The sequence below is a fragment of the Amblyomma americanum genome, chromosome 4 (assembly GCF_052857255.1).
Source record: "Amblyomma americanum isolate KBUSLIRL-KWMA chromosome 4, ASM5285725v1, whole genome shotgun sequence".
NCBI classification, from domain to species: Eukaryota; Metazoa; Arthropoda; class Arachnida; order Ixodida; family Ixodidae; genus Amblyomma; species Amblyomma americanum.
Window position 1 is genome coordinate 129,851,265 of NC_135500.1, and position 20,615 is coordinate 129,871,879.

At 45.1% G+C, this 20,615-nt stretch overlaps 2 protein-coding genes across 2 annotated transcripts; one reads left to right on the forward strand and one right to left on the reverse strand.

The window, feature by feature from the left end:
• The first annotated feature begins 815 nt into the window (after nt 1–815).
• On the forward strand, nt 816–4,533 carry LOC144128358 (uncharacterized). The gene is made up of 4 exons (XM_077661703.1): nt 816–973; nt 2,294–2,378; nt 2,562–2,661; nt 3,947–4,533. Exons 1-4 carry the CDS (start codon nt 948–950, stop codon nt 4,108–4,110), a joined length of 375 nt encoding a protein of 124 aa, XP_077517829.1. The 5' UTR covers nt 816–947; the 3' UTR covers nt 4,111–4,533.
• Nucleotides 4,534–5,952: 1,419 nt separating this feature from the next.
• On the reverse strand, nt 5,953–19,367 carry LOC144128356 (glycerol-3-phosphate phosphatase-like). Its single transcript, XM_077661701.1, has 8 exons — nt 19,213–19,367; nt 18,972–19,039; nt 18,797–18,889; nt 18,566–18,703; nt 18,216–18,278; nt 17,030–17,180; nt 14,261–14,405; nt 5,953–9,821 (listed from the first exon to the last, which is right to left on the reverse strand). Exons 1-8 carry the CDS (start codon nt 19,304–19,306, stop codon nt 9,650–9,652), a joined length of 924 nt encoding a protein of 307 aa, XP_077517827.1. The 5' UTR covers nt 19,307–19,367; the 3' UTR covers nt 5,953–9,649.
• Between the last annotated feature and the right edge of the window lie 1,248 nt (nt 19,368–20,615).

Below are 20,615 nucleotides of genomic sequence, written 5' to 3' on the forward strand. Positions count from 1 at the left end.
TCCGTTAATTGTGGTCAAAGGGGGCGCGAAATCTCGCCGGCAACGTGACACCTTCACCATCTACACCGGAAGCGCGGCGATTGGGTACATAGGCAGCCGGTAGTTTTCCACTCGTTACGAAACGGAAGGGCGAGTGGCGGCTCGTCCCAATCTAAAGAAAGCATGAAAGAAAGGTGCGGAGATGAAAGAGGAAAGGTGTCGTAGCGAGCGGTGGCGGCGAACACTTCGCCGGTGACGAGGCAAAAGGGATCGGCCACGTGACGTTCGAGACAGCGGGAGCACGCCTCTGCCCGCATGCCGGAGGGAGGAGGGAAAGCGCAGAGACAGCTAAAAAAGTTTCGCAAGCAACAGGAACCGGCAGATGTTCCGCGCTTGTCGTGCTTGTTCCGCAAGAAACGCGCGCGCCGCGCGCGGTGGCGCACGACAGAGCGAAAGTTGGAGAGAAAGCGAGCGACAGACGAGCGTAGAAAACAGGAACAAGTGGAGAGAGATGCAAAAGGCCAAGAGTAGAGAGAAGGTTAGAGGGAGGGAGGAGGCGCCGAAAGAGAAAGAGCAAGGTGGGAGAGATTGCGAAAAAAAAACGCTGCCCCAAGGGCAACGGTGAAGAGGCCCGAAGTCGGCAACATAAAAAAGAAACGGAGAGAGGAAGAGAACGTGCGTTCCGAGTACCGTCTCCCGCTTTCACTCTTTTTCTCTACAAACCTCGCCGCTTGTAATTCATAGCGCAGCGTTTGGCGCGAAGCTTTGCGAGCGCTGATTGGACGACCGAGGTTACCGGCTCGTCGCTCATTGGAGTCTATCGACCACGTGGGGTCAGGTATATAAGCATTGTCCCGCCATTTTGAGGAGCATTCAAGTGACTGGTGTGGTGCGTGTGTCACGTCGCTTCGCCGCTTTCATTTAAGTGTGCCTCGTTTCGGGTTATTTATTTCGCAAGACCAGCCAGAATGCCCGCCACACGTTCCAGGCCTAGGTGAGTTGGTCCTCGAACCACGAGCATTACAGTCGAAACCGTATCGTTGCATTTTTCGGTCGAAAATGCTGGGGCCCGCTCTGGAACCGGCGGTAGCACGAGCTAAGCCTAATGCCGGGACAAAGTTCTTTGTCAGTTAAAGGCTTGTAGGTTCGTTTCTACGCTCATTATTATACTTTTTGTAGCGCGTAATTGATGTATAAGGCGTGCAGCAGCGTTTGCGCAGTGTCGCGATAGCGGGGAGTGCTTTGACCCACTTCTTCAGCGGTAGAACGGTGGAGGCGAGGGGGATAATCCGCGGAGCGACTTCGCCGGTCCCGTTTGCGGCGAACGTTAACGCACTGGTCGTGACGCTCGCGTTTCTAGTACGGGTAGAGAGCAGCTGCAGCAAAACAAAAGCCAGCGGCGGCCCGTGAAGCCCCGTTCGGCTCTTGCGCTTGTGGCGCATCAGGTAACGACGGTGGCGACCACGCGCCAGTGCGCGCACACCGGTTTAGCTCGACTGCCGCAACGGCCTATTGTTTCTGCCGGCGCCGGTGACGTTCGTCGAGCCGCTCGCGACGCAAGTGTTGCGGCGGACAGGTTCTAGCGTGCCCTTTTCCCTCGCGACAGCTGCTGTCTTTCGCCCGAGTGATGGGGCGCCTGTATGGAAGCAGGCGGTGGAACGTCGTGCCGGCTCGCGCGCGGCTCTAAGCTAAGCCTCGCCGGCCGGCAGCGCCTGCTGCTTTTTGGCGCCAAGTCCGTCACCGGGGCTCGCATTGGATTTTTTTTTTTGCTCCGCTCCTTTCCTGCTCCTCACCGTGCCCTGGCCTTCGCCCGCTCTTTCCCCCCTTTTGCCGTTTCTGAAGAGCGAGTCGAGGGAGAGGAGGTTTTTGGCGCGTGCATCGTCCGCCGCGGAAGTGGCGCCGTAGTATATTTCGGAAGCCCCATATTGGCTGCCGGTCCACGTGAGCGGCCGTTATTCTCTTACCGACGTGGGCGCGCGAGAGGGTAGACTGAAACGCACCGTCATTGCCTTCACCCTTTTTTTTTTGTATCCGGCGTCGTGTGCATGTTATTTGAACGGCGGCCGTGGTTTACGTTTTGGCTGGCCGTCCCCGGCGTGACTTATGCGTCTGGCCTTGATGCCGCAGACGGCGCACACGTTGCAGGCGGCGTGCCGCGCGATCATCTCGTGTCGCGCCGCTGTCTGGACGCGCGCACGTTACGAGTGGTGGCGCTTGCGTGATTGCGAACTTCCGCTGCGCGCGAGTGGCGAGTCCGCTCGTAGCCGTTGAGTCCTTGTCGCACCGTATACGAGCGTTGTTGTTTCTTCCGCAGCACCGAGCAGGCTGAGGTGGTTGCCGAGGAGGTGAAGAAGGATGTTGAGTCCCCGGTGAAGGAGAAGGTGGCAGAGACGAAGCCGGTGCGTATTTTTAATTGCATTTTAACGCAGCGTTAGCACACAAGGAGCAGACCAGTTCCTGCATTCTCTGGCGTTATCCTTCGTCTGTGCCTAGGTTCATTCATGCATCTTTGTTTTCAGAGTTACTTGTTTAAGTGTACGCTTTTGCTTCACAAGTTCTGTTCAACTTGCCGTGTCTTTCAGGAGGAGGCCAAGCCTGCAGCTGAAGAGAAGGGAGACAGCACAGAGGAAGCCAAGGAAGAGGCCGAGAAGACTGAAGAGGAGGCCCCAAAGGCAAACGGAGGTGTGTGTTATTTTACAGATGCACACGTAACTGTCCCTACTGTTCTACTGCCATTGGAGATAGCACTGTCCTTTGCAGTGACACTTGCTTGCCCCAGATCTGTGCTTTTTTTCACTGGCGTACTAATGATTGTTCTTTGCTGTTCCACTGAGAGTTTATAGCATGTCTCTTGCAGGTTCTTGTAACTGTGCAGTCACATGGGTGTGGCTGTTTTATTCATATAGTAGGCCATCGTTAATTCAATGCTCTGGTTTATTCAGACTGGCACTTCAGACCCGTAAGCATCAAGTCTTAAAAGCTGATACCCCTGTTACATGTGGCACCTTCAAAACTAAATTTTCGACTCTTAGTTTGATGTTCAGAATAGTCTAGTTTTCCTGATAAACAGCTTGTGCTGTTTCAGGCAGCCTTGCATTTTGTTTTATTGCTGGTGCATTGCAGGACCAGTGATGTAGGAAGACCGATATCATTATGCAAATGCTTGTTCAGAGTTGTAGGCTTAGTGAGGCTTGATTTTTGCAAGACTGAATAAGTTTTGTACAGAGCTACACTTGTGTCAAAGTTCCAGTTAGAATGAGCATTCTCAAGTAAAAACGTGGTCATCTTACTGTTCGTGCTAACACCACATTAAGCTTGTTTTCATTCTTGCTATGATCTGCTGTCATGGTGGATTTAAGCACGAACAGTAAGGTGTTAATTGTGCTGGCACAGTGCACAACTAGGCATGAATGTATGCAGTGCGTAAAGTTCTTGGATCAGGAGGACCAAAGGAACAGTTGACACTTGAATACAAAAGTGCACCAGCATCAAACTTACCGAAAGATGTTTGGACATGTAATGAAAGCAGTAAGGGTAGTAGCATGAGCAAAACTACCTATGGGCCATGTGGAACGTCAATTTGGGACTGCAAACCTATGTACAGAAAGATTTCAGTGCATTTTGATGCGATGTGCAGATATAACCTGCTGAGGGAATATTTGCATTGAGTACATCTAGATGGGTATAAAAGAAAGCTAATTAGCTTTGTCATGTCTGGTTGGAGAACACTTTTCTCTTTAAAGTAGTGGGGGCAAGATGTTTGTTGCATGCTGCTTCAAAGCTATGAAGTTTACAGGATGAAAATGGATGGTGCAGTGACTATGCATGTTTGAGTGCGGTCAATTCTTGCCCTGTTAGATATGTAGCTTGTAGTGTGCAAGGTGCCGTGGTAAAGGTGCAAGTTGTCCAGCGTTTTGCAAAACTTTTGCTCAGTGATGTGACATGGGTGCTTTCTTTCTCCAATCAGCCGCTGAAGCTGCTGCCGAGGACAAGGAAGCTGACACAGAGAAGGCTGAGAAGCACAAACTGGAAGACGACGTTGGCGGCACACCCGAAAAGAAGGCCAAGGTTGAGGAAAGCAAGGAGGAAGAGGCCGCCAAGGAGGCGCCAACAGAGGAGGCCGCAGCATGAGCAGCCCGTTCCGCTTTCTTCCACACGCAGCCCACGACCTGAGGACGGAACTCCTACTATCTTCCCCCCTCCCTCTGCATTCCCCCCACCCCCTTCATACATTTACGAGGGGACAAAGTTGTCCCTGAGAACTGCCGCTGCTACCCACCTTAACTTATGTTGGGACTGATGTACAAAGGCATCTGTGCGTCTTGTATTCTACCCACATGTTTTTTTTCTCCCGTTGATTTCTTTGCAGACACCCATCTCTTGTGACCCTGTTCTTGGACCCCCCCTTGTGCTGTTGAGACAATTTGATTGTTCAAGTTCACTTTCTTTCTGGACATACACACCACATACTGTCATTTGTTGTGATGAACTTAATATAGATTGTACAGTTTGTCGGGTTTCCAAGAATAAATTTTTTTTTTCTCATCGTCACAATTTCTGCCAATGCTTATACTTTCCTGTGTGTGAATGTGCTGTATGGATGGACAATTTCTTTTTGCTGTATGTGCTGAATGAGAATGTCGCCATTGTTAATGGAATAAATTTTGGCGCTTGCTGTGCCATTTCATTGGCCATGATGCCAGTGTTTTCCAAATGCTGTGGTGTGCAACCTTGAGCTGTAGATCTAAGCTGGTCATATTCTGTGCCTTGTTGCATGTCGCGACGTGCCATTTTTTTACTTGCACGTGCATACGTCAGCCTCTTGGCAAAAAACTTTTCGGCATTGTAGGTTGCAAAATCTTGTATGTTGCAGGCAATGTAGTTCAAAATTGGCCACTGCTTGCAGGAAAATTTTATACCTTTGTCACAAAGGCACTTTAACCATAGTTGAGATCAATGTTGTAGGCGTTACTGAAAAGAATATAGATAAGTTACTCGTTTATGCTAAAAAAACGCGTTATAGTTACCGAAAAAAAGTACTGCACATTACTTCATGGCAATTTTAATTCGAACTTACGATAGCAGTTTTATAAAGCTCACATAAAACTTCTAGCCCAAACAAGATTTAACGAGAATATACTTTGCACACATATGCAGCAGCTTAGCAATGTATAGTGGCCTAAAGTTACAGTAGAGTTGCAAGTGATGGCTTGTAAATCTGGCACATGGTGAACCCATTTTCTGAATGTGACATTAAACAAAATGTGAGTCCATCAATTCTAACTTCATAAAAACGTGCAACTCAACAAATTTAATGTAATTCTGAAAAATTTGATGTTCCAAAATGCTCAGCATGCTCCCGTTCTTCAGAGAGGTGTGTGCGTGTTCCTGTGCCTATTTCGTGCTTAATGCATCTTTTATTTTTTTTTTAGTTGGGTGCGTCAAGGGCAGCTGTTGTCTGGCATGCATGCGAGCCGCAACATGGGTCATCGAGAGCACCTGTACATTTTGTTCATTTACAACACTTTAGGTGCTCTGCGCTTTTTTTCTAAACGAGGGTGGAGTGGGTCACAACTGGAACAAAAAATAAACTAGTAATGTGACAGCGCACGTTACCGAAAAACGTTAACGTAAGTATGTTGCCCGTTACAGTTCTGAAATGGTAACGAGTACGTTACTAAGTTCCCAAAAAAAGTAACATTACCGCCAACACTGGTTGAGACTTGCACCGTTGAGAAACTCCCATTGTGAAAAGTTTATGCACTACAGTTAGCATGTGAAACTAGTTAATGGTAGCAATACTTCCATTTCTTTTGTTGACCTCTCCTGGCTTGTAAGAGTTTTGTATCAGAACATGGCATCTCTTGCCATTGGCATGTGGTCTCTGAAAACGTCAATTTTTCTCTTAACAGTTCAGACTGAGCAGGGAAAGTTGATACAGGTTGCTTGTATGAGAATAACAGTTCACATTGTGTCTGATGTATATCCGCCAAAGTTTATTAATATCAGAACCTGGATGGCATGCTGAAAAAACCCATTTGGAAAAAAATTGGTTTTTAAGAAGGAAATTTCGCAGCGCATCTCTGCAGAGACCAAACCCGCCCTGTAAGTAGGAAGTGAGAGATGATGGGAAGAAAGAGGTGCCGTGGAGAGCTCCAGGGTAATTTTGACCACCTGGGGATATGCAATGTGCACTGACATTGCACAGCACATGGGGCACGTTTTGCGCTTCGCCGCCATTGAAATGCGGCCGCCACGGCTGAGTCTCAACCCGGGTACTCCAGTTGATAGACGAGTGCCGCCACCACAGCGGCCCAGCATTTTTATAACAATGGGAACGCCACCTCGTCTACTGAAACAGGTATTGCCTCCAGTCTTTTGGGTGAACACCTGTGAAAGGCAGCACAAAAGCTCGGATGCCTCAATGACGACCGGATTTCATGCTTTGCAGCATGAAGGTGCCCAACTGACAACTTTCGCTGTATTGCATGAATGGCTGTGAGAAAAGCTTTCATTCAGCTGATTGGGCGACACTGTCCAGCACCTGTTGGCTACCTGGGCACGCTATATGCTAATGGTTTATGAGCCACGGGAGGAGAACCTCCACAACATGCAGGTACCTTCTGCGCTGCATTTAAGATGAAAATGGTGACGCAACCAGGCTAATTTTAGTAAACAGTTGTGCGTGCACTGACACGGATGAAGGAAAAGAATGCAACCAAAAATACTTGGTCGTTGTGTTAGTCCCTTTTTTTTTGGTCTCGGTGTGCACAGCTGTTCACTAGCAAGTCAGACCAACTAGCCTGCCAGTAATTGGTTTTAGAGAAACGAAAGACAGGAGCTGTTTCACTTTTCAGTGGCCACCTCAAATGCACAATGGCATGGTGGAGGGCTCTGGAATATTTTCAACCAACTAGTGTTCTTGAACATGCACTGACAAAGGGTGTCTCGACACAGCATTTCAGCATTCCTTTACCGAAGTGATGACATCTCTGCCATTTCGGAGCATTTGCTACGTCCGTATATTGTTGCAGAAATCTGCATTTTCTCGTTTTTAATATGTAAGCTCTAATCTGATGGGTATCAACCCTGAGCAGAATCATCCGTTGTCTGTTCGCAGCTGGCCCAGTGTGAGCGCTCTGTATCACAGCACTGCTCGCTCACTGCCGTCTTCTACATAGTATGAATCTGCGCTCTCGCACTGATTCGAATGTAGTAAACATTTGTAATTTTTTTAGTCATGAGAATGTCCAGTACTGCTTACAGACATTGAAGTCTTGAGATTAAATTTTAGTAGGTACGTCTTCATCGCATAGACTGCCAAATCCTTGTGATCCAAAGTAGTGTTTCCAAACCGAACAATGGCTGTCGCCACCCTGGTACAGGAATGCTGCATCAAGGCACTGTACACTGATATTGCATGGTATGAGTTAGGGCCAGGTAAATGCTGTTGAAGTTGACAATATTTGGAGTGCCATTGACTGGGAATTTTGTGACAGGTGGTATGCTGCTGGCAAATATCCTCTCTGAAGTCTAGGTGCAGGCAAGTAATCGCTCATTCAGGGCACTCCGAAATGCCAGAGAGACTGAACGATGCTGGAAACTGATGCAAGTTAGCTGATGTCTCTGATATTGTTAAATTTGCTCACTGAGAATGTACAAGCATTGCTAAGGCAGGAAAGTGTAATTGATCTTCACATAGCCTTTCCTTATGCATTCTAAACATGGCACAAAGAAAACTTTCATACCAGCAAGGCCTAGTGAGCACTACAGTGTCCCGACTTAATGTGCATTGCCTACCAAAAATCAAGAGGATTGCGTTTATTCGCGCTGCTGTTATTTCGGAAGTGCACAGGACAAGTATGACTTCAAGGTAATGGATGAGAATCCTCGCCAAAGCAGTTTCTTGTGGCTGTATTGCTTAGTACAGGTTGGAGAGATTGGAACTGGCATACCAGAGGAAAATACGAACTTGCGTTTACAAATGTCTGCTGTGTTTTACTTTGTCTTGGTGCATACGTGTACTAATGACAGCAAAAGTTTACAGACCGAGTCTTCTCAGGGGGGAAAAAATTATTGTAGCTGCCTTGCTATGCAGTGCATGGTATTGTTGCAAGCGGAGAGAGCATGCATGTCCCCTTTTACCTGACACATATGAGGAGACTTTATTACATGAATGCAGCGAAATAACCTTTTTCCACACTATCGTGCCCCGTAAACTTTTGCTGCCGATAGCATCTGATATATTAAAAACATATACAGGGGTGGTTTGAGGGTGCACATATAATGATAGCACAATGCAAAAAAGCTTAGTGCCCTTGGTGTCGAATCCTGCAATGGTTTTGTTAGAAATGCCGTATACAAGACTTTTACTGAGAATTTTTCACTGAGAGAACGCACTTGTTTTATCCTGTAGCTGGAAACCATACCAGTGAGTATGATGGTGTTTGCAAAATCGGCAAAACTGAGGAACCAAGAGCCACTATTGCCCGAACTGCTGGAAAGTAATTGGAGAGTTTTAGTGCAGCCTAGCATACACTTGCGTTTCCACACACAAAGACACTGCGGCACAGTGATGCATGTCTTGTTAACAGTTTTACTGGCCTTTTCAACCAAGAAATGCAGAACACTGGTGCCATTTAGTAACGATAAGTTAAAGCAATCCATCGGCAATGTGTAAGAAGTGTTGCTTTTTCTTGAAATACTAACTGAAGACGGCGTGAAATATAGTAAAATAGGACAAATGCTTTTGAAAAAAAAAAAGTAATTCACCTGACATCATACAGTTCATATTTCACTGAGACGCGGTTACATGGTGGGATATATTGATAATGTCAAGGTTTCACCAAAGAATCGTTCCAGCTTGTTCGGTGCAATTTTAAATTCTGCATTAAAAATGTAAATCTTTGCTTCATTGCTATTACAGAGCTCTATACTGTCAATATGAGACAGGATCTTTCCATTTTTGCCATAATCTGAACACACAGTTATTGGCCCGTTTAAATTTTTCCTGTGAAAACTTATCCCGTGAAAAAATTTTTCCTGTGGAAAATTTAAAAGCTTTTAATGGTAAAACCATTTTGGCAGAAATTTCTGCACATAGGACCACTTCCTCCATGAGTTGCCCATAACTCTGTCCATGGGCTAATTTACTTGGTTTGCTATTGGGCCATGCTCTTAAGCCACATATGAGCAAGCAAAGCAGATCCTCTAATCTTCGTTAGTTTTTCAGAGCTGACAATGCAAAATGAGCCGCACAGCACTGCCCAGGGAAAAACTTGAGGTCCTGTACATTTCTGACAAAGGCTGCACCAGGTGTGTGGAAATCGGACTTTTTCACAGGTTCAACAAGTCTGCACGGGTTCTGTTGGCAGTAGGAGAAATTTAAGCTGCAAATACAGTTTTGCATTTCTGGTGACGAAACAATGTGCCTGTACAGAAATGCACTTTTGTAAGACAACAAAATGGCAACGTTTCAGGTGTTTCCCATTCATATTTACTGTCCACCATTAGAGTAAGCCACAGCAGCAATTTGGGTGCAAAAAAATGAAGGCTGATGGTTCCTATCCTGGCACTATACCAGATGTACACTAAGCTGATGTTAATGGCTGCTGAGTGAGATCACACAAGCAAATTTTTATCCTAGTTCATCCCTTCCCTTGCTAAGTGCTCACGCCAGCATGTCCAACATGTCACCAAGCTTAGGCACGAAGAAGTCTGGCAGTTCATTGTGCTTCCCTTCAGACACCAGTTTGCGCACATCATCGAGCCCGTGAATGCCCGAGCCCACGAGCAGCGTCTTCATTCCAGCTCGGCAACCCATCAGGATGTCGGTGTTAAGCCTGCAGCAGCCAAATAGTAATCAGACTTCACTGATGTGCCAGCCAGCCAAAGCAACTATAGCCTGACGGAAAGAAGCCGCAAATCTTTATCAAAGCAGGCTGTGCAGCCAATACCGTGGACTTATTTTCATGATGACATGAGCAGCTGCCTTGCACCTGCTAGTACGTCACTGCAGGTACCTTACTGCAGCATCATAACAATACGTTGATATCATTGGTTGGAGGGTCTCCTTGATAGGCATATGTTGATTTGTTCTTTAGCTGTGTCTGACTATAGTCCTAAAAGAGCACAGCAGTAAATTGTGGGAATTCAGCCGCAAAGCGATGCCAATGGGTTCGACCTATTATGATGTTGCAGCCATCCGCAATGTCATGACAAGACTATGTATGTGCAGAGTTGACTGCAAAATAATACAATGCATGAGATCATAACTACATCTCACTGCTTTCTAAAACTCCAAGTAATTCGGCATTATATATAGTGGGATGCAACTCAAGAATAGCTTGGCAAATACCCTTCAAAGGAGGCCCTCCAACCAATGGCGCAGATGTGTTGCCATGATAAAGGCCCCTCGTTTTTTGCGATCAATCGCAGATTCAAGCATTTTTTATGGAATTTTGTGTTGGCAGCCAAATGCTCATTTTCTGATACAAGTGTTGTTGCAGACACCAGTAGGAATGGAAGAACCATGGGAAAATAACTAATCTACCTTATTTGCACAAGTATACCACGAAGGAAAGTTTGACACCTTAGGATAATTTTAAAAGAAATATTATTAACATTATAACGATCACAATCAACTCTGCTGACATGGAGGGGTCATTCTTTCGTTATGGAGATCTTGTATCAAACAAGTGCCATTCTTTAAGTGAAGATAATATGAAATGTTACTTGATGCTGAGTTGCCACAGCTACCTTCAATTTTAGAAGATTAACTTCTGCAGCATGCACTGCATGTGTTCAGAAAATAAACTTGCATGTTTCTTTCATGTGTCTTATGCTTCCCATAGAATTTCGTGGATTCTTAATTCTGCATCCGCAGAATTTATTATGGACACCAAGGTAGTTCATAAGGTCAAAGTCGAGATAGTTGGTGTAATAGTCGCTGCTGTAGCTGACGTCATATAAAAGAGGAGGAGCAAGAAGTTGAGGGGTATGCAAGCACGTGTGTGTGCGCTCACTGCCAGACGCCAGGGGCGATGGAGGAAGATGAACATCCTGCCGTAGCAGCGCGCCAAGAAGCAATCGTTGCGAACTTATGTCGTTTCAAAGAAAGCAAGACGTTTAACAAATAAAAAAAATGCCTACTACTGTGTGTGTGTTAGTATGGCTATCTATGGAAACCGCACATTGCTCGACCACAAACGTAGCCAGGGAGATGCAGCTTTTCGCTTTCGACCAGGGTTAACCAGAGCTAAATCACCAGCAATTTTTTATTTGCTTCTCCTCACAGTTTAGACTGGGCCTATTCATTCTGTTCCAAACTAATTCAACAAACACTTTAGAAATAGTACTGTGCTGAGGTCAACAGAATCAGCACCAAACACACTTTGAGAGAAAGTATGAAACCTTTGATGCATTGCACGATATACACAAATGTGCAATTCAGAATATACATTTATGCGCAGCTTTTCAATGTTTGACCAAATATGTAGCAGTTAATATTAGGATCAGACTTTAAATGTCGAAAGGGTAAAATGTTGGGCCAGTTGGCGACACATTCTTTAAAATTTTAAGCGTGGAAACACCGGGCAGACACTGAGGCACACAACACGAGCGCTAGCTTACAAAGTAGGATCTTGGAAGCGGCTGACATCAAGCAGCGAGGTCCAGATATGTGCATCAGTACAACATTGGTTCACGTGTTTAAGAAAGAGTTGATGTTTATTCAGTCAAATTAGCTGATAATTAAAGGAACTGGAGCACTCCTTTTAAGCTTAGTTCACTATGCTTTGCACTCTCGTGTACTGTTTCTTTACCGTTCATGATACTTGTGCTGCTTTTTAGAAGAAGTTCGTGTCAAGTCCCATGTGATTGCCATCCTTTGAGCATTGATATCGGCATGCCAGAAAGTTGCAGGTTAGAGCGTCTGTCTTGTGTTTCCGCACTGAAACTTTTTAAAAATTGAAATCTCGGCAGTTTCAAAATCCCTAGGCAGCACAGTTGAACGCAGAAAAGAAGTAAAAGGCATGATTCAGCACAGTTTCTGCGATGGCTTTCTGGCATGCCGATATCAATGCTCAAATTTTGCACTGCCAACCAATGTCACTGCCAATGGTGGTGATGTGGACCACTTGTTTAGGTACTTTTGTGCGGTGCATCTGAGCACTGTTATGTCTGCATGTGCAGCATGAAATTGCTATTTTGCACAACTAGTGGTTTAGGCACACAAGGTTGCATTCACGTGCTCAAGCAGTGCAAATAAAAGCTGGTCACGATTTGTTTTCATGAGTGCTGAACTCCACTTTTTTTCTTGTAGAAACACAGCAAGCATAGTGGTCCTTGCTCAAAAAGAACTTGATAGAGGGATTAAGTTTTATAAAACAAAAGCTGTACTGAAGTGTTTTGATCAGTTATTTGACTGTTACATGCCAAACCAACGCTGTGCTCTGCGGTGGGGGGACCCAATGCGGTGGGGGGACCCAACCATATGGGGACCTTTAATGTGTAATGAAATCTTGAGTACATGGGCAATTTTCCAGCTTGCTTCTTAGTGCAAACACCATAGCTGGCATCTAACCCGCAAACTCGTGTTCAGCAAGGCATATACCATAGTGAACAGGCCAATTATTTCTCAATCAGCGTTTTAATGGCGAATGCATTACTAGTCTCATTAAGGGAAAAGTCGATCGGTGGCGTGTGTGTGCTTGCAGATGGTAAAAAAAAATTCTAGCAATGGCAAAAAGAACAACAGGGTGACGTCATCAAGCGGCTGTTTGACGCACACAGCAAGCCGAGCACCTTCAGGCAATCCTATACATGCCATTTGTCTGTACATACTCGCCGCTGGCTAACTTCCACGTGGCGCCAGTTTTCCTGGTGTTCATACCAAAACTGTGATGCAGCTATTTGACATACAGCATTCCAGGTGGTGTCATAAGATTGTTGGTTCTATATAGCTTACATGTGCTAGTCAAGTTTGAGGCTAGCATTCGAACTGACGACATATGCACCTTATGCATGCAATCCCAGACTTTCACATCAAAATTGTGATGCAACCATTTATCGTATAGCGTTCTGGGTGGTGTCATATGCGCGCGTGTGTGGGTGGTGTGTATGTGGGCGGGTGTCAATGCACCCTGGGACAGTAATGCTTTCGCGTTCCCACTCATAAGCAATCTTAAGTGTTTTTGCCGATTTTTTTTTTTAAACTCTCATTGTGGCATGGGCTTCCCTGGTGACATGAGTTTACTGAACTGAAAATTGATATTGAGGATATACTCTTCGTACGGCACTCTTTGCACATAGTGCAAAACATCGTGCATTGTGGTAGAGTTCCCTTCACTTGCTTTAGCGATGTTTTACTATACCTTTAACATCTTACTCGTAAACTTCCTTATTCTGCAAGTTCATATGCTTGTTTCACTTTTGAGCCAGCATACTACACTTTCACTACAGACAAGATCTAACAATTTTTTTTGCATTCAAGCTCCCATGCACTGTACCTGTGTGCTTCCTAGAATGCATGGCACAACTCCTGCCTGGTTTTAACTCTGCGGTGGTGCTCCACATTTTACACCAGAAAAAAAATAAATAATGAAACGCTGCAACATTGCAAGCAATGTTGAAAACACTAGCTCTGCTCATGGCAATATAATGTGAAAGTTACTTTCAAAATATGCCCGACATGCATAACCTGAAAGTAAAAAGTCATCAATCATTCTCAGCTGAACCAGTATATATCAGATGAAGGCTACATGCCTATAGGGGAAGAAAAATCAGTTGTTTGTTAACGCAATAGCAGAAGATCTGGCATTGTTGGCGTCGTCAGCGTTGTGTACAAAAAATCCCCGGAGAAGCAACCTAGGTGGGCTACCAGGATCACGTGACCTTGTGGAGTCCTCGCAACCTGCCCATCGGACTATGAGCGAACTGACCACCATGGCAGGTGGTAGTTAAATTAATGACTGGTCGTAAAAGGTTGCTTTGGAAGAGCAACCTAGGTTGCATAAGCCCCACCGGTGGCATCACCTGCCATAGGTGCATCACTTAACTGCTGCATCGCTACACCAGGAGTGGTATGAGGGCTCCGAGGAATCCATGGTCGTAAAGTTGAGAATGATCAAATCCATATATATGGACATTAACCCATTAATGCTATCGCGTCACACCATTAAGGCAGAGCTTAAGTGTCCCCTCCAATTTTTGGTTCTCATCGCTTGTATGCTTTTTCTACCAAGGTAAATAAGGAACTACTTTTTCTGAACAGAAACAGTACCTGTCTCCAACCATGAGAGTATTTGCAGGCTTCAGGTCTGGACAGCCGTACTTGATGCAGTCAACCATGTACTGTTCCGGTTTCCCGACAACTGTGGGTTTACGCATAGCAGCAGTTGTGACTGCAGCGAGCATACTGCCTGAACCTGTAAAGCATAGAAATTAAGATGTGTTAATTTTACTCCCAAGCTGAGAATTACAGCTAAATCTCGTGTATAAATGAAAAATGCCCTACCACGCGCAGTAAGTAAACATTCCATTCTACAAAACTTATATCAGTTAAAGGGGCCTCAAATCCAAACTTCATGTGGTCACATCCGTCATCAGCTGATAGTTCAAAGAAGCCCGGGTTAGTTCAGCGAACCTCCTTCACATTCCTCACTGCAGCATACAAAATGCAAAACAATGGCAAACATGGCTTAGCAGATGGTAGCATCAATGTAGCAAGCTAAGGGAATCTGACAAAAATACATGTTAAAACCTTGCAGGACAGCGGAACCCATGCTGTCCCATTTGCTTCAAATGATGGCAAATGGACAATGGTGCACCCATGTCGCAAATTTTTGCCCCAAACTATTAAGCAAATCACTCACAGCATCTTTGTACCTTTCACTAACAGGCCTTCATAGTGTTCTTTGTCTTTTTACATGTGCGGGTGTACAGTTTGACGTGGCTTGTTTTGGTAGGATAAATAAAATTTGAAAACTTGTCGAGCTTTTGAGTGTTTTCCTTCAGTCAACTGCCTCATAATACTTATTGAAGTGACTTTCTACTCTAATGAATGTTTTCTTACATGTTGATAAGACTGAGGTACGGATATGTGCCACGTCTAAGGCCTTTTACGAAGTCATTGGTACAAATGTGTACCTCTTTTTCTACAATACCAGTGGTTGAAAAGGCTTGAAGGTGATGTCATTCGATTTCTAAAGTCATTCTGAGTGCACTTTTACCATTGGTATGCATAAGAGACATGCATACAGCTTACGCCTTATAAAGGGTTAAGCAACCAAGGCAGCAGTATACCTATCGTCTTGTTTTGTTTCATAATGAACTACAGCCTCTCTATATGTGCAAACTGTCAAACTTAAGGGTAGCTCTGCAGCCATATAAAGAACTCAGTCAGCACACCAGGGCCCATGTACTTTGGTCACAGAAAGTGACTTCTGAAATTTAGAACTGCATTTGTGCCTCACTGCCAACAATACTCGTTTCTTTCTTGCGCATGATGCAATTCACCTCCTAGATAACACTCAGAACTGCAAATAGCAGTGAGAACTCTGTCATGGCACTTCAGTGTGGGAAGTGAATTTATTAGCTGCATTTATGGCTGGCTGTGTCACCGATCACGATATGTCCTCTTCCTATCTGCTGGTTTCAAGTCACTTGACATCAGCAATGCATGTCAAGAATAATGAAACATGGGTGCACATGAGGTTCCTAAGGTAGAGCTATGCTACCATTTTAAATACATCACTGGGTCAAGAGGTATTAGTTGCCTGCATAATGTGCCTACATATTGTGTCACTGTCCATTTACATAATTGACAGCAACGTGCATGCTGCCTGTTCAATGAAGCGTCCACAATGATAGACAATTGGTCAAGGTAGAAGACCTGAACATACAAAATTAACAGTACCTTTTTTTTCAATTTTAATCAAAGAGAATAACAGCTTGTAAATGAATATGGCATCGAACATTAAACCAAGCAAGTTGCCTTTTTGTTTTTGTCAGAAGTGGTCCTTCAATCATTAAGTCAGGGGCTACACATTCATGTGTAACAATATTGCATTTGAGACTAAAGTTGGGGCCGGTTGGCGCCAATCATTAAGGTTCAAACAGCATAAAGTAAACAAGGACTGTGGTGCTGCTCGCATGTTGCTGTTTGAATCTGAATATTTCCTTCATAACCCACAGATGTACACAGTATTGGCATCTGCAAAGTCCAGACAGGAGAAGAGCTGTGGCCCATAAATCCAATGTCAGCACTCTGGACGTTAGTCGCACACTTTACGCCTTGTACATTCCTGCAAGCTATGAAGACTTTGCTTTTCCGAAACAACTGAAGGCAAAAGTAAAGTTTAGCTACACCGATTCTAAACGTAGCCGTCCTTTCATTTTCTTCCTCTGTTTTTGTCTTTGTTTCAGCAGCACACCCATATTCCCCTCTCTACGTAGTTGCATAAAATACTCAAACGCCGCATTCCCCACATATTTAAGGACGCATTTCACTGAAGTGAATTTCAGAATGAAACTCAAAATGTGTGTGTATTGCTGAGTTCAGCGAAGCCGCGGCAAAGAAGCAGTTCCGAGTGGCAGTGCTCAACTAGCAATCGTACGAAGAAAAAACTGCATACTATACTATTTTTTCACATTATTTTGTGACATCATACGCACTAGATATCTGTTGCTAGACCCCCCCACCGCTCATGAAATCAAAGTAACAAGACAGACTAGCATTTTCATTTCTCCAGTTGTGGTTTCCCAATCCCCGAACACATCTTAAGAACTCCAGACATTTCTGCTACAGCAGGCGTGTGCTGCAGAACGCTAGACAGCAGCTGAGAACGTGGTGAGAACCTTTTGCTAATGACTTGCAGCTCTTGCATACTACACATGAAAAGGATAATTGGATGCAAAGTTTGTGGACGAGCACTACACTTAGCAAATGTGGTGAAGTGCTTCCACCCCTATTGTGCCTATGTTTTGTGTATTACATACCAGCAAAATAATAGCTCTCTCACACCTTATTGATGACATGTGCTGTACTGACCAGGTACGACGATCTCAGTATTGGAGCATGGATATGTCTCATCCGTGTTCGTTGCGAGGAAAAGGCAGTTGCTGTCCTTTAAGTATGTTGCGGCCTTCAGGCACTTGTAGAAGCTAATGTGCTCATCGAAGCCACACACGACGGCTTTCACCTGCAGAAAGAGTGACAGCTTAGTTCGGTAAACACTAAAAGCATCTATTACTGTTCACCTATACATGTTCTGGACAATACAAAGAGTTGGTACTTGCTTGCAAAGTTGGCTCTAAAGACAAAGCACAAGGTTATAAAACTGCTGGCAAGGACATCAAGTTGGGCACTGAACTTAGCAACGAAGTGCTACATAAAAGCATAAGCAGAAAAACCAGCATTTTGTCTTAATGGGGTACAAAGGTTTATTCATGACACGGAAATCATGAAATAGCTGGCTTTCCTTGTGTGCTAAGCATGCAGTCTGGAATCAAGCATGCCCACAAAACTTGCACATCCCAATTTTACGCTTTGAGTTCAGGCGTGCAGAAATTAGGTCTCTCTTTTCACTTCCGTGGTCTGAAAGATTTACGTGGGCATCTGTACCATTGTAGGAAAAAGTTACCAGGATATGTTAACAGAGATCAGTGCATATAGGAGCTATGTTCACAGGGACTGCCCTCATTGTACAACTGCATCAGAAAGCAAGCATGTTCAATTTCTATCTCCACACTGAGTAGTTGCGAGGAAGCGTATTCACGTTGATTTGCTCATCAACTTAAAATATGAGAAATAACACACAACTGAATCCTCGCACTCATGCAAAAAGCACAAGAATGACCTGCGGTGCTAGCACACACAGCTGCAAATGAATAAGGGTGGTAGCACCCCAGTCTCAGAGTCGACGTTTCAACAAGACACCTGGTTCACACTAGAGCCAACATTCTGGCAACAGGTCTTGTTTTTGTAGAGGCTGGAAAGATAGAGACCTAGAAAAACAAAAGGCAAACATATAAGTGGCAGTCACAAAGCCAAGCCAAATCCCACGACAAGGACGCGTCCCCTTGTTGAAACGTTGGCAGTGGACCAAGGCACTGCCACCTATGCTGGCTTTCATGCATTCTTGGTCTCCATCTTCTGGCTCTCTTATATTCGGCGTGCTTGTGCAGTTCTATAACGTGGTGTAACAGCGTAAAAAAAACGTGATGTGCTAACATACGCCAGTCTCTAGTTTAACATCTTCAAGGCACCACTTCAGCCAGTCGGGACCAGTTGTGTCCGGCTGCAAACAAATAAATATAATTAAAATTATCTCACATCACACTTAATTACGTCACACTAAGTTTAAAGAATAACCAGGGCTCTAAATATACATCTCGCCACTTTCACGACTTTTCGAAGCTTGAATTAAGGAACCATTTACCAAGCTGTGGCGAGACATGTATGTCATGATCTCAAAGTGAACAGGATCAAATTTACAGCTCAAGTTATGTAATTACGTTTAGTAAATACGAGGCATAGGATATGGTACTATAAAATTATCATTTGTATAATTGAAGTTGTACATACGCCAATAGGTAATGTCGTAAATCCTGCCTCATTGAGTTCCTGCTGAAGGCCAGTGGTGCCAACGAGGTAAATTTTTCCAGAGAAATTTCTCTGCTTCAGGTACAACACGACGCAGTACGGGGCCGTGAATATTTCGTCCTGTTAGGAGAACCGACGAATCTTGTTAGGTTATGCATGCGTATACAAAGCCTGTCATTCAAAAGTCACGATGCAGAACAGTAGACGCCTTACGATATTAGCTTCGAACTTCAGCTGATGCAATTTGCTGAGGTAGCCATGCCGCGACTTGGAGCTGTTGTTCGTCACGAAGCGTACTTTTTTACCCTGAAACACGAAAACTGTCAAGGCGCGCGGCTGCCGCAGGAAATTGTCGAACACGTACAACAATTCACACCCAAATATTCACCATTTTTCGCAGTAAAGACAACGCTTCCGATGAGCCAGGGATAGGATTATTTGCGCGCCACAAGACGCCTGCAAAGAGAAGGCAAAAAGCGTTTCCAAATGAATGAAACCATTTCGAAATTGCTGCCGGAAAAGGACGAGCACCGAAACCTCAAGGGCACAGGTGACAGTTCGCCTGTAAGCTCGAGGAATCGCACTGCTCTCCCTTGTACACGTTGCCGAAAGATATATAAGCTACTCACCATCACAATCCACTAGTACATACGTGATTGAATTGATCAAATCATTCTTCACAATCTCTTTCGTAAGCAGACGACAACGACCCAAATCGGCCATTTTTCGTCGTGACGCAAGCACACGTCATTATATGACGTATATACTTGTCACGATGACGATTCCGTTTGCTCTGGCTGGCTCTGGTGCGGCAGCAGCGTTCGCAGTTTCGGTAGTTTCAGTGCGATACAAAATAATGGCAAAAGCATTCATGTGCTGTGTTCCTCTCTTCCTTATTTCAATCTCTCCTGCATTTTTCCCATCGCGGTGTGGTAGAGGGGTCCACGGTGTATAGACAGTTACTGCATTTTATATGTTAAATATTCCAAATTTGCCTTTCACAGGGCGTCCAAGGCGTCCGTCTTCAAGCTTAGATGCTGGCATAATTTATTCGGCGCTAGAGAAACAAAAAATTCTGCAGTCATAGTCACCAGCTCTTGCAGAAATGATCAGGAAGGAGGAGGAGGCTGCTGACGTCACGTTCGCTGCTGCTCTTCGTTGCTGCACATGGTCGAGCATGACCGGCATGACTCGGGAGTGATCGACTGAAACGTTGAGTCACGGTACAGTCATGCCGTGCATGTTGGGGCTTGCCCAGCTCGGACGGTTTTGGCTCGTTTCAGTCGATCACTCCCGAGTCATGCCGGTCATGCTTGCAACCATGCGCAGCGACGGAGAGCAGCAGCGAACGTGACGGCAGCAGCCTCCTCATCCCTAAAAAAAACAAAAACTTCGATAGACTAGGTGGGCTAGACCCCGCCGCGGTGACCCAGTGGTTAGGGCGCTCGTCTACTGAGACCGCGGCGGCAGAGTTTCGACGGAGGCGAAACGCGAAGGCGCCCGTGAGCTGTACGATGTCTGCACGTTAAAGATCCCCAGGTGGTCGAAATTATTCTGGAGCACTCCACTACGGCACCTTTTTCTTCCACTCCTTCCTTTATCCCTTCCCTTACGGCGCGGTTCAGGTGTCCGCCGATATCTGAGACAGATGCTGCGCCATTTCCTTTCCCCAAAAACCAATTTTCCAGGTGGGCTAGCTCGACTGTATATGCGTGCAGACCTCATCGTGTGCGGATTGCGATACGCCTCGCTGAAGCCGCGCTATGGCTTAAACTCTCATAGGTGCTAAAATGTAATTACGGGAGCGCGTAAAATCGACAAGGACAAGGACGCGACAGACAGCGCTCGTCATTTATTTATTAATACTGCAGAGTCGTTTTCATTCCATGCAGGTGTGAGCACGAAATATCACAATGAAATACCCCCCCAAAAAATACAAAAACACTTGCATACACAGACACATGATACGATCGTGTGCATTTTACAAAGTTCACGCACTGAAGGCTCTCAAGTTTCCACATTCGGGCTATCC